Source organism: Diceros bicornis, chromosome 41, assembly GCF_020826845.1.
Source record: "Diceros bicornis minor isolate mBicDic1 chromosome 41, mDicBic1.mat.cur, whole genome shotgun sequence".
NCBI classification, from domain to species: domain Eukaryota; kingdom Metazoa; phylum Chordata; class Mammalia; order Perissodactyla; family Rhinocerotidae; genus Diceros; species Diceros bicornis.
The window spans coordinates 11,362,514-11,376,743 of record NC_080780.1 but is presented as its reverse complement, the minus strand read 5'-3'; the positions used below and the strand labels follow the sequence as shown (position 1 = coordinate 11,376,743).

The window sequence follows — 14,230 nt, the reverse complement described above, 5'->3', positions numbered from 1 at the left end:
TTCCAAAAGGGCCTGATGTGGCCTGTTGAGCATGCACTGTGTATCTGCTTTAAGTATTTACTATGACCCAAAGACAAGAACAGTGCCCTTAAAGATAAGGATGTAACTTCCCCACATCGGCATTTCCTTAAGGATAAGAATCTCTCCCTAAAGCAAGGATTGATTGCTGACCTGCTGCGCTCACCTTGTGACCACCTACCTTGTGACCACTGACCTGCTGTGTTCACTGAATTGCTGTGCTGGCAAAGAATCCCGTGACTGTTGTAAAAGGGACATTCCAATCATATGTGATACATGCTCTTGGACAGTATATAACCACTCTGTACACTCTACTTCTTGGGAGTATTCCCTTCCTTTGTGAAAGGACTCTCTGGGGCTATAGGGTCCTCAGGGTTGGCTCATAATAAACTCACCCCAACTTTGATTTATAGATTGTTTATGGATTATTTGCGTCGACATTTCCTACTATGTTCCTAGCCTGGTATTAAGTGCAGGCATATTTAAAAATAGTAATCACAATAATTCAAGCATATACAGGAAGACATTCCTGTTCTCAAAGAGTAAAGTTAAGTGAGGAAGAGAAACACTAATGAGTTACAGTACGCCCTAGGTAATCATGGATTAAACCTTAAGAGCTCCTGTTTGAGGTTTCAAGCATAAGCATGTGAATCTGAAGATCCATATCATGATACATGATGATTTTCAATTTTGCTAAGGCCCAAATGTGAACAGAATGAGCTGACAGAATTGTGGGCTGAGTTTAGCTGACTTGCCAACACCCACATCTCCAAGTGGTTTTGTCATTCCTTTTCCATCCTCATCACCATCAGCAGGCATGTTAGTATCTCCATTTCAGAGATGATGAGAGTGAGCAAAGTACATGGTATGGGATTTAGAAATCTGGGAACTGTTAACAATCTGAGAACATACACATGAATACTGTACCTCTGATTATATTTTACTCAGAAAGAAAAGGGACAAGAATAAGCATTTCTCTAAGAAGGAAAAAGTAAAGAGTACACAATATTTTTTCTATATTCCACTGAAAAAATAAACTTTTAAGAAATTTTTCATTATCACATTTTATACTATAATAATAAAAAATAGGATATAGAACAATGTGAACACCTATCATTAACTGAACTCTTACCTATGTATTAGTAACTATATGTAACAAGTTACTAACAGTACTAAGCACTGTTTTTGATACCAGCTCAACAAAAGATTGACATAAGGGAAGCCATACCGTAGAAAAGAAACCATGCTGCAACTTTGAATGACCTCTGATTAACTAGCCCAGATATGCTCTGTGGATTTTATGGCCCCTCCCAGCTGCTATAAATCGATAACTTTGTTCTCTTGAGTTCCTTAGGAATGTGATGACCCTGGGCAGAGTCTATGCTGAGAGCCATCATCAAGGACAACTGAAAGATCAGGGTATAGGGTGTTGCTCCGGTCTCTGATGCACATCCAGTAAAACCAAAGACTGTCAGGAACTAAGACCAGATTGATGCCCCCTGAGACTAGAGGCCTGCCTCCACCCGGAGATCAGATGGATGCCTCACCCTGAGACCAGATGCCTCCCCATCCAGAGACCAGCCTCCTATATAACTGGCCTGTAGTCTTTGTTCTGGAGGATGGTTCTTTCAGACATGAGTTCGCCATCTTCCCTCTTGCTAGTAATAAAAAGTCCTTTCTCGCCTACCTCCTTGTCTCTTGACTATTGACATGCCTTGTCGGGGGCAGACAACACGCCTTTGGGTGGTAGCATTTTGAGTGCTTTAACTGTATTAACTCAACCACCATAATAACCTAATGAAGAAGGGGCTAAATTACAACTACATTATTATAAGCCTTTAACCAATATATTATATTACAACTATATCATATTAAGAACTTCAATTAGCTTTTCAATTTTACCCTTTACTACAAGTTGATGAGGTAAATGCTATTAGACTATGTTAATGCGCGTTGTTCTAAGTGTTTACATGTATTAACTAATTTAATTGTCATAACCTGTGAGGTAGGTACTATTATTACCCATTTGAAATGGGAGAAAACCAAGGCTCAATGGAGTTAAATAACTTGCCCAAAGTCTATAGATAACAGGTGACAGAAAAGTAGGAGTCAAACAGGTCTGTCCAAGTTCTTAACTGCTCTATACTCCACAGTTTATTTCCAACAAATGGGAAATGTTAATTTATAATATTTTGTAGTCTCCCCTTCCATAATCTTCCCATTACCCTTCTATGTCAATCTTTCCATATCAGGAATTGAAAATTGGCTAGACGTTAAATTTATGTTAAAAAAAAATTCAACAAAGCTGTAAGCAGTGCTCCTCCAATGTAATGGGCATATGAATCCTCCGGCCTGGGGATCTTATTAAATGCAGATCCTGGTTCATTAGCTCTAGAATGGAATATGCATTTCTAACAAGATTTCAGGAAATGCTGATGTTTTTGATCCACAAATCTCATTTTGAGGAGAAAAGTTGTAAAGCATATTCTCTCCCTCACCCCCACTTTAGTTCATTTTGAATGAATAAAAAAGAATTCTATTTCTCTGGGCAATTGAGAAGTGCTGATTTCCTTCTGTTTTCATGATATATTATGATGTTAATCAAAGTTTGAAGTGAAAAAGAATACATTTTTAAATAAAAATATGGAAAATTAAACAAAGAATTACAAAATAAACCTTTCCTCAGTTCAAGATTATGTGAAATTACAGAGACCAAGTAAAGGTTTTATCTTCATTTTTACGTGGAAAAAGTTTTCAAATCCTTAGGACCCACTGAGTCCTTCAGAATTGGCTCCAATCTACCTTTTCAGCCTTGTTACCATCCAATGTTATTCAAGGCTCCCTCTTCTCCAGTCATATTTTACTCCTTGCCTTTCTCTTAATGTAGTATCTCTTAAGTCCTTGCTCATCAGTTCTCTCCCTTATCCTGGCAAATCCCATGGTTAAATAAATTATACAAAGAGGCCATTAGACTGAGGCAGCTCTCATGTCATGGCAGCCTGTGTAAGCAAACCAAAATCTCAGCCTGCAAATGCCTCCAAGTTGTGAAATCAAACAACTGAGGACAACCCATCACAAACAGCCAACTAAGCTTTAAGCTGCAGCCAACCACTTCCTTACTTTGCATCCACCTTTACTGCATATAAGTCACTCCCCTGGCTCCTGCAGCATGCTCCTAACCACTTCCAGTCTGGCGCTGCCTGATTTGAATCAATTTGTGCTTAAATAAACTTTAATTTTTTAATATGCCCAGTTTACCTTTTAACACCACTTAATCCTTAAAGGGCCATATAAATGTCATGTTATCTGAAAAACCTTCCCTGATGCCTCTATAGGAAGAAAAATAATTTTCCCCTTTACTCTTCTAAATTCTTGGCTGAGACCCCTCCTAACCACCCCCATCCCGCCCGCCCGGATAATAAAAGACAGATTAACAAGAGCAAAACAAAAAGAAGTTTAATAACATGTATACCTCCTGTATACACGGAAGATACCCAGAAAAACTGAGTAACTTCCCAAAATGGCCCAAACCACCACCTTAAATACGATCTTCAGCTAAAGACAAAGGAAAGATGTTAGGAGGCCAGAGAGGCCAGTTATGGGAGGCTACCAGGGAAAGCACAGTTTTATGGCCGTTAAGTAGATTTAAGTCCACGCCTTCTCCATCGATAAGAGTTTCTGGAGATTTAGAGCTATCTTTTTCCTGGTAGACAGGGACACACTTACAAATGGAGACTTCCTTTATAAATGTAAATGTCTCTTACAAAAGAGTAACTTCTACTCTGTTTTCCGAGATTCTCCTGTGTCTGCAGTTTCTCAAAAATAATCAGTTCAAAATAATTCTTACATCAAAGTGGCATATTCTGGGGCAGCATATTCTGTTACTCTTCACGCCAATGGGCAGAATTAATCGCTCTTCTTTCTTCTCTTGTGCCCCCATGACATCCTTTAAATATTCTCACTTACTATAACATGGTTATAGATGGTGCATCTCCAGCAAGTTCCACTGGTGGAGCATCACCACAAGTTCTCTGCCAGCCAGTAAGGTATGGTCATGCCCTCCTCAACAAAATGGAGATCTCAGCCCCGGCTACAGGGCTCCAAACCTCCTGGTATTTATGCTCCTGTGAAATCCCTCCCTTTGAGTGTGGGCTGGAATGATTTTCTTGCTTCTAATGAACAGACTATGGCAAAGGCGACAGCACGTCCCCTCTGAGAATACGTTATAAACGAGCACCACTTCCATCCTGAGTGCTATAGCACACGCTCTCTCTCTGATCACTCATTCTAGGGGAAGCCAGCTGCCATGTCGTAGGCAGCCTGTGGGAAGGCCCACATGGTAAGAAACTGAAGACTCTAACCAACAGCTCGTGAGGCCTGCCAAGAGCCCTGTGAGTGAGCTTGGAAGCAGATTCTCTAGCTCCAGCTGAGCCTTCAGATGACGGTAGCCCTGGCTGAGAGCTTGACTACAGCCTTGTGAGGGACCCTGACCAGAACCACTTAGCTAACCTGCAACTGGATTCCTGACCCCAGAAACTGTGTGAGATAATAAAGATTTATTAAGTTACTAAGTTTTGGAATAATTTACTGCACAGCAACAGACAGCTAATAACAAGGTCCTCTTCCTTGAGTGCCCTCTCAGCCCTAGAAGTGGCCTGCTCCTTATATCTGCTATTCCCATATTCTTTGGAGTTAGCTTTACCTTTTATGAGGCAATCTCTCATTACTGCAGTCTCATTATGGTTAGTAAAAACTCTTTATATTAAACTCCCTATCAAATTACTGAGTGTCTGATTGGATCCTGATGCTACACCAGATAAGGCTGATGCTGCTGGTCAGAGAAGCGCATTAAGAACCACTGGCTTAGATTACTCATGATTCAGCCCCCAGAACTGAGCTCACTTTGCCTGAAGCCCATGGCCACCACAAAATCAAGTAAAAGGAAGGTAAGAAATGGCTATTAGTTAAGTAGCCAACAGCGTCTACTTCACATACCTTCCATAATTAAAAAAACTGCTACTAGATTGGTTCATTGCTTTTCATGATATTTGGACCAATGTTGTCAAAAAGGTTACAAAAGCCTACTTATGAAAACATGATTCAGAGGAGACTTGAGCTTTAGAACTGGAAGTGAATTTGACTGACTGATTACACCACACATATACACACAGCTAACCTAAAATGAGATCCAGTAAATGACTTAAAGAATACTTTGTAATAAACTGTTATTGTGTTGGTAGATTTTACGTAATCTTTTCTAGACAACAGCACACATCATCAAGACAAAATTACTCCTCCACCCCTAAGTTACTGATTTATAAATTACCCTCCATATTAGTTTCCTCGGGGTGCCGAAACTGAGTGGCTTAAAACAGAAATTTATAGTCTCACAGTTCTGGAGACCATAAGTCCAAAATCAAGGTGTGGGCAGGGCCATGCACCCTCTGAAACCTGTAGGGGATAATCCTTCCTTGCCTCTTCTGCCTTCTAGTGTTTGCTGGTGTCGGGGATCAGAATTGGCCACCCCAAAATGTGTCTCTTTGCCTTGATTATTTTTAAGAACAAAAGACTGAAAAAAAACTTTGGCCTTTCCCCTAACTGCCTAAAAGAATTTAAGATAGAAGGCCTGTTCCAGGAAAGAACTAATACCACGAGATAACTATAGTATTATGTAAAATAGGTGTCATAAGAAAGGCACCAACAAGCCCATCTTATCGAAATTCTGTCTCCTGGGCCACATTCTCTATAGCTGGCCCAGTAAACAGTTGTCTAACAAACATTTGCTTTTCCATCTCCATGCAAATTGCCTTCCTACCCTTTAAAGTCCCAAACCACTATCCCTAACATCCTCCGTTGCCTTTAGCTGAAGGTGCTATTTAACCTGGCACCTCGGCCATCATGGCTGAATTACCCAGTTTTTCCTGGGTCTCTCCCATGTATACATGTTACAAAGCTTTGTTTGATTTTCTGCTGTTATTCTGTCTCATATGAATTTAATTCATACCCCAGCCAGAAGGACCCAGAGAGGGTAGGGGACAGTCAGTCTCCCTCCCCTACACTGGCAAGCCTGGCATTCCCTGGCCTGAAGATGCATCATTCCACTCCCTACTTCCATCATCACATGGCCATATTCTTTCTCCCTGTGCATCTCTGTCTCTCTCCTCTTCTTATAAGGATACCAATTATAACGGATTAAGAGCCTACCCTACTCCAGTATGACCTTATCTGAACTAATTACATCTACCATGACCTTATTTCCAAATAAGGTCACATTCTGAAGTTCAGGTGGTTAGGACTTCAACATATCTTTTTGGGAGACACAATTCAACCCATAATACCCTCATTTTCATGAAACTTCACATCTATCAAAACAAATGGATAACTGAATATCTTCTATCTTAATTATGTGTGTGTATATATATATATATAGTGTGCGTGTGTGTGTGTGAGGAAGATCAGCCCTGAGCTAACATCTGCCAATTCTCCTCTTCTTTTGCTGAGGAAGACTGGCCCTGGGCTAACATCTGTGCCCATCTTCCTCCACTTCATACAAGACGCCATCACAGCATGGCCTGACAAACGGTGCAACGGTGCGCGCCTGGGATCCAAACCCAGGCCGCCAGCAGCAGAGGGCGCGCACTTAACCACTACGCCATGGGACCAGTCCCCTTAATTATATTTTAATATAATATTATAAGAATTAAAAAATGTAATAATCTGCCAATTATAAAGTATCTATACAGAAGCCAGTGAAATTCAATATTCATTTATCTTATGACTTTGGATAACTAAGAAGCATTCTCTGCGCCTTTTAAAATCACAACCCCTGTCTCCCTTTAACATGCTCTGATTTTCACGTTTTAAAACACCACAATTTCCATTTCCCCTTTCCTTCAGCATATCCACTAATCACAACCACTGGCAGGGGTCCCCAGCCCCACTTATTTTAATTGTTTAATTGAATACAGACATCACAAGCCCCATTAGTTATTTGTGGTTTAATTTTCTTTTACACAATATCTGGTATATAGTTGAGGTCAAAATCACGTTTACCAGATAAAAAGGGTAAAAAGAAAAACATGCAAGTTCAGAACCAGTGTTTTCTCTCCTTCTTTGAGGTAGAAAATGAAACTCAACTGCTCCCTTATCTTTATTGTTCTCACAGAGACTCCATTAGTGGTCAGAAGTTTGTTTCACTTATCTTTCACTAAACTGTGCAGTAGCCTCATTAGTCTAAGGAGTATTGAGATAGCAACTGATAATAAGTATGAAGGATGGATTTTTTTAATGCTTTCCAGAGATTTATCTTTATTACAAAAAATGTTAATACTAAGTGACAAATATATGTGAAAACAGAACAAACCTAGTGAAAAATCAATATTGACATATGAATTCTAAACCATAAGACTTCAATTCTCAAGGGGAAGAGGGAGGCTGACATTTACTGGGGGTCTACTAGGTACCATATTAGGCAGTTTGTCAGGCAATGTATACACTTTAATTCAATCAGTGTCATCCCTGTGAGTTAGGAATTGCGATCCAGTTTTTAATCACATTTAAAGAGGTTTAGAGGAGACACTTGCCTAAGATTCCATACTGAGACCAATGACTGTTTCAAAATTGCCTTCTTAGTTCTGACGAACTTATGCCTTCTCGAACACAATACACGGGGAGCCAGGGAGGGAAATGGAACTCGGAACACTGAGATCAGTGGAAAAGTAATAACCTAGCCGGTAGAGGTACGGTTTCGCCAAACATGAAAAGTTATGCTGATGTTCACGTCCTCCTTTACTTCCACTTCTCCCTACCAACTTAACGTTTGTTCAGACGCCGCCTTTCCAACCCTGGGCACACAGACAAGAGAACTCCACTGCTTATCAACAAGGCTTTGTCGTTCCTGTGCCATAAACTCCCAGGGCAGGGGCGCAGGCGCCAGGCCTGAGGAGAAGACCGGCCCCGGGAAAACTATGCCCGGGTCGTCAATGAGGACGTCTGTGCCTCTAGCTGCGAGGCACGCTCAGGGCCCTCGCAGTACAAACACCCGCCAGCGACCGCCAGTCACTCCATCCACCAGGAACAAATCTCCAGGGCGGTGAGCTTCAGAGAAGGAGGGCCGGGGACGCCCACCCGCAGAAACGAGGCCACTGGAACAAAGAGCGCAGCGCTCGGACAGCCGCCCGAGGAGCAGAGGAGCCCACTCCACCCGTCCGGCCCCCCGCGGCCCGGCCCCGGCGCGGCGGGCGCGCATGCTGACGTCATGGAGGTCCGGACCGGACGGTGGACGCTACCACCGCCCGCGCCCCCCCACCGTGCGCGGCCTACTCACCTTCCCGTCGTTGTGAAAAGGAAGACGGAGCTCATCAGCCGTGGGCCGGGGGTGCGCACAACCCGACTCCTCCGGCGCTCCGGCGGGGAACACCGCGGAGGCGGCGGCCTCGTAGTCCGGGAAGGGGTTGACGAAGGCGCGCTCCTCCATGTCTGCCTCCCCGCCCAGAGGCAGCTTCAGTCTCTTCGACATGGTCTCGCCCATCGCGGCCGCGCGCCCTGCTCGCTGCGCCCGCGGTACGGCGTGCGGGCGGGGACAAACCTCCTGCGCGGCGTTCACGCCAGCGGCTGCGCCGCCGCCTGTCCCGGGCCCCCGCGCGCACGGGCAAGGGCTTTCTTTACGAAGCGAGGCGTCGGCGGGAGCCTGACACCTCTGGCCGCAGCGGGTGCGCACCACGCGGGGCCCCCGCCCGCCAGGACGCCGCCCAGCCCGAGGCAGGAGCAGGGGGCTCCGGGGCGCTCTCGGCTGCGCCCTCTGTGGGCTCGGGGGCCCAGAGCCCGTTCACGCCCCCGCGCCGCCCCTCGCCGCCACCGCTTCCCCGCGGGCCCAGGACCGGTCCGCCGAGCCCGTCCGCGGTCGCGCGCACAGCAGGACCGGAACCGGCTCTGGACGCACTCCCGCGGCGCCGGGCCCGGCCCCTCTGCTGGCCGAGCCCCTTCCGCGATTTTCTAGAGAAAACCTAACGACCGCGCGGGGCATGGTTCCGTGGGGAAAGCTGTGGAGAAGAATCCGCTGTCAATCAAGGTGTGCGCGGCTGGCAGACTCTGGAGAGCGCGTCCCCGGCCGCGCCTTCGTCAGTCTGCGTGGTCACCGGCCGAATGGTGCCGCCGAGTCCTCGGCCTCAGCCGCTGGGACAGCAGCAGCTCTTTGGTATTAAGGGGAAAAGTCTTTTCTAAAGAAAAGAATTTTAAAACAGCCTTAAAACACTGCAAGGATGTCTACCGTCGGGAGGGGGGGAAACTGTCTCTCCTATTCGTCACCGTTGGGAGCAGGGTTCTGAAGGAGGAGCCACAGGCCTTTTTTTTTTTTTTTTTCCTTTTGATGTTTTTTTTTCAGCTCCTTTACTTTGAATAAACTGCTATCTTTGGTAACGAGATACTGTGAAAGCATACTCAATCATCTAAATATTTAATTGACCTGAAAGATTCTTCCAATATTAATTTAATTGCCCAGGAACATAACATGTATGATAAAAGGACACAAACAAGTGAGTCTTTGCATTTATCTAATCACAGTATGAGTAACTTAACAGTCTTTATTGGTTCTCTTTGTTCTTATTGTTTCTTTAATTATTTGGATCCAAATAGATGTAATGATTTCTACTTCTTGAGGAAAATATCTTATTTCAGTTTTTTTCCGTTTAAACTTTGGTTGAGTGCCAGATGGTACTAGGTGATGACAAACTAGGAGATTCAAAAGGTAGTTTCTGCCCTCTGGATTCCAAGTCAGTAGGTGAGAAGGGGAAAAGAGTTACACTATAGTGGGATACGGATACTTACCTGGAACCAAGCAAGGTATACATTAGTGTCATGTAAGAAGGGGCATGATGAAGGAACACAACATAGCCAGGAAAGGAGCAGCCCTCCTGCCTCTGGTCTGGCTTCTCACTCCTGCCTGTCCTATGGTCTTCCCCAACTGCACCCCTACTGAGAAATTACTGGGAAATTACAGTGTAGGAGAAAACAACTGATAGTGGCTCAACACAAGGTTTGACTAAGGGAAGCCAAATTGTAGAAAAGAAGCCCAATTGTAACTTTCAAAGACCTCTGACAAGCTAACCCAGCTGGATATGCACCCTCCAGGAGATCTAACTGCTCTGTAGATTTTATGACCCTGCTTGTGAATGTACCTCCCAGCTGCAATACGATGATAACTTTGTTCTTTTGAGTTCCTTAGGAATGAGATGACCCCTGGACAGAGAGTCTAGCTGGTATGGCCACTCCCAATCAGTAGCACCAAAGGGTCAACATTCCTAACCCCCTCCCCTGTAACCCACTGGTCTATATAACTGCTTCAAGATTCTGTGCCCCCTTAAGATGGTTCTTTCAGAAATTAGTTGGCCATCTTCCCCCTTCATAGCAAACTACAATAAAATGCTCTCTCTCTGCTACCATCTTGGCTCTTGACAATTGGCTTTCGTCTCATGGCGAGCAGATGGTGCCCTTTTGCAGTAACAGAAATCTGGCAACTCTGCCAGGACTTTAAGTCCTGCTCATGGCCACTTGACCTCCAATGGGTGACCTATTGGGTAAGTCCCTAGCAGCTGCTGAGGCCGGGTTTGTCTCGGGGATCTGCCCTTCCTGCTCTCCTGTGCTGATGCTGGCTGCCTCCTAATGCTCCCTATGGTGGAAAGAGAAACAGTTACTTCTGGTGGGTTGACAGGCTCACATTTGGAGTAGGGTAAGTCACCTTGGAGGTGCGCCACCTAGAAGTTTCCTTCCTCTCCATCTGGGGTCCCCTCTTTGAGAAGGGGGACTATCTGGTTAATAGAGTGCCCAGCCAGAGTGGGAAGAGGAATAAGACTTCACCCAGAATCTAGAAACCAGTTGACTGGTGTCTGGTTTGTCTGTGTCTGTGTCTGTAAAGAGTTCCAAGGTCAGATGCCTTTTGGGTGAGTGACCTCGTTGAAATGTGCCTGTGCCTAATTGTCTAATATCTCATCAGGACAGTGGGTTAGAGGCTCCACTGATGAGATTTGGTTGCTGGGTTAAAGTCTCAAGGCTAGGATTGTGGGAGATAATATAAAAGGGTTACAGCTGCTGGGGCACTCAAAGGATTGGGTTAGAGTCCCGAGCTCTGGGTTAGAGTCCCAGAGTATTGAATTTCCACGTCTTTTCACGTGTATCTATGTCTGACTGTTTTATTTGTTAAAATGGGCTGTTTGGGGATGGAGTTCCTTGGTGACCATAACAAACTGCCTTTTAGATTAATCTTATGAGGGTCTTCTGACACTGAAGAAAAGAGGCACTGTTCCCTCTGGTCCTTCGAGACGTTCCCAGGTAACTGGGGACTTTACAGAGGTGTCAGGGCATCTGCTCATGATGTGCAATGGCGTCATAGGGACCCCACCTGAGGAGCATATTTTACTTGGCCCTCATTGTTCATGGTGAGGCAATCGACAGCGGCAGCTTGTCCGGGGCTCAACTCACCCAAACTTTGTGGGTGCCAGAACACATAAGGGAAAGAACAGACCCCTTGGTTATTCTTAGGGGACCTGTCCGCACAAGCACACTATCAGAACCTAAACACCTTTCCCTAGAAAGACCTTGTTCCTTGTGGCCACCTTGGGAAAAGGAAAGCCCCCTGAAATGGAGATAACTGTAAACAACTGGCAAGATAACCCGGGATGATTTAAAATTACAGTGGCCATTTTGGGCTCTTTGAGCCTCTAAACCAAGGAACAAGGAAAAGTCTTTAATCTTTAAGGAGTCAAGGGTTCCACCTTTCACCGACAGTTTGCAGAAGCTATAAATGTTTATAGAGAACAGCAGAATCTTACCAAGCTTGTTTTGTGTCCTGAGGGCTTGGCTTGATAATTGTCAGGTTGGGGAGGGGTGTCCCAAAATATGGTGGGACAAAATATGGTTGTACCCCATTTTGCGGTCAGGGATAGTCAGACAGAAATCTGGGTTGCACTCCTGTTTGTGGCTAAGGGTCCTACCAAACTGCCATTAGCCTCAGGGGAATTACATAGGCTATTTGAAGAAAGCCTTGGCTGGGCCTTCATTGTAAGGCTCTTGATTTCAGGGATGCTTGAAATTTTCACCATCTGATTCTAGCTGCAGCATAAATATACATTTGACCAATGATGTCTAAATTCTGAAACAATGGAAATGCTAATTCAATCACCACCATAGCCCCTTAGGCTGCATTCTCATGAATTGGGAGACTGTCAGCTCCAAGTAAGGAGTACGAGCTACTGTGTGCTCATTGGTTTATTGATCCTTCTCCTCCCAGAGACAGCCACTATTTTTGCTTGTCTCTGTTTTTTTGTGTCATTTGTCATAAAAAGGAAAAACCATAGAGCAAGATGCATAAGCCTGTTGTCTGGGCAGGCCCACAGTAGATTTTGCCATAGGCCCGCCTGTGGAGTATGCACATAAGGTGGAAGTTGTTGCTAAGGGCATCTTGGAAGCTAAAAGAGCCACAATACTGGGGGGCACCAGTTGAGCAGTTGAGAACCATTAGGGTGATCGCCACCTCAAAAAGTCTCCCTTGATTGCATAAGTTGGTAATGGGAATGGGGTAGGTGACGACAGCTCCCCCCACTGCCAACCTCAAGAAAATGTCCTTGCAATGATGAGGTACTCTGTAAAGCATACAATCCCCAACCCTGCAGCACCTCCCCACTAGGTATTAGTCTGTCTCCAAGAGACCCAAAGCATAGCTAAAGCTGTTAATGTGCATATAAGAGGAGGGGTTTTTTTTCTTTTTGCCTAGTGCTATGTCTTGTGAGATTGGCTTTGTGACCTCTTTGGTCATGAGGGGTCCTCGTCCATCAGGGGCCTGTGTCGTCTCAATCTTTGTTGTTTGTTAGTGCAGTACTGTCTATGCAGCAGAAGCCTTTGCTTTCTTGGGCTGTTTTGGGGAGCAAACTTTCTGGGTCTTGTGAGGGCTGCTTCTTTGCACTCTCTTTTAGGGACGCCTCTTGTATCCATAGTTAAGCCATAAATGCTTCTAGATATTGGGACGTTAAAAACTGATAAGGCAAAGATGCCCCAGAACCTCCATCTTGGAGAAAACTTAAGTGGTTTCTCTGAGCCTTTGTGATGTAGTTGGACAGACAGATCAACCTATAATGTCATTTAAGTTACAACCCAATTTCTGAGAAATTAAGAGCAATTGTGCTTAAAAAAAAACATCCTTGCAAGACTGGGAATGCAGCTCTAGAGGCAGTTCAGATTCCAACCAGTAACTTTATCTCAAAAAGGATTATGGCCTTGCCTCTGGGAACTGTTATTTAGCTCATTGCCAATTCCTAAAACTGAAGGAAAATAAAAGGAAAAAGAAAGAAAAACAGCTGTAAGAGCACCCTTGCCAAAAATCTAGCATCTTGAGTGTCTTCTCCACAAATATTAGTAAAAGCTTAAAACAAAATTTGGATACCTAACTAGGGAACCTTGTACCTGATTCATGACAATAATTTTAAAACAATAGCTGTGCAGTCTCTGTATATGTGTGTCTGTATGTATGTTATATATGTGATACTTTACCTCCAAATGGTATAATTTCTCAAAAGCTCTATTCTATTGGCTTAAAGTAAGTGATTATATAAATGTAATAGAAACTAACCCAACTGTCTTTCAAGTTAACATGATATAAATTAGTCTTTGGTAACTGAAAGCTTATTTAAGATTGTTGGCTTGATTAAAGTAGACATGTCCTCAGAGTTATCAGCATTGGCTATGATGCAGACATGCTGCCTTTATTCTACGTTTATTGGTCAAATAAGCTGATGTTATCTCTACCACAAAGCTGGTTAGCAAAAATAGTAACTTAAAATGATGGCTAATTTTGTCTAATGTGTCATGAAGTTTTGTAAGCAATCTGAGTAAATATTGGAAACAGGTAAACTGAATAAATGTAAAAAGTGTTAAAGTTTTGGGGGAAACTTTTTAACAATGATTATGTGTTACGATATATGTACTTAAAACAACTTAAGATGATGGCTAACTGCTTTAGTGTCACATGAAGTTTTTGTGAGTAATCTAAATGATCATTACAAACAAATGGTCTAGATATAAGTGAGATAAGAGTTTATAGGTAAACTTTTAGCAATAATTATAGTTTATTACATGAGTACTTAAAATAGCTTCCAAAATCTCTTTGGTAACTTTAATCATTGAAGTTTCGTTAAACTGAATGATAAAAATTCATTGAGTATCT

General features: G+C 43.8%; 1 protein-coding gene across 3 annotated transcripts in view; it reads right to left on the bottom strand.

Moving 5' to 3' along the window:
• LANCL2 (LanC like glutathione S-transferase 2) overlaps nucleotides 1-8,631 on the bottom strand; it is an 82,223-nt gene extending 73,592 nt beyond the window's left edge. For all 3 annotated transcript variants that reach the window (XM_058534828.1, XM_058534829.1, XM_058534830.1), the window contains exon 1: nucleotides 8,345-8,631. In XM_058534828.1, the coding sequence (XP_058390811.1) occupies nucleotides 8,345-8,548 (204 nt within the window). In that variant the 5' untranslated portion in view covers nucleotides 8,549-8,631. The remainder of the gene's footprint in view (nucleotides 1-8,344) is intronic.
• Nucleotides 8,632-14,230: the final 5,599 nt, after the last annotated feature.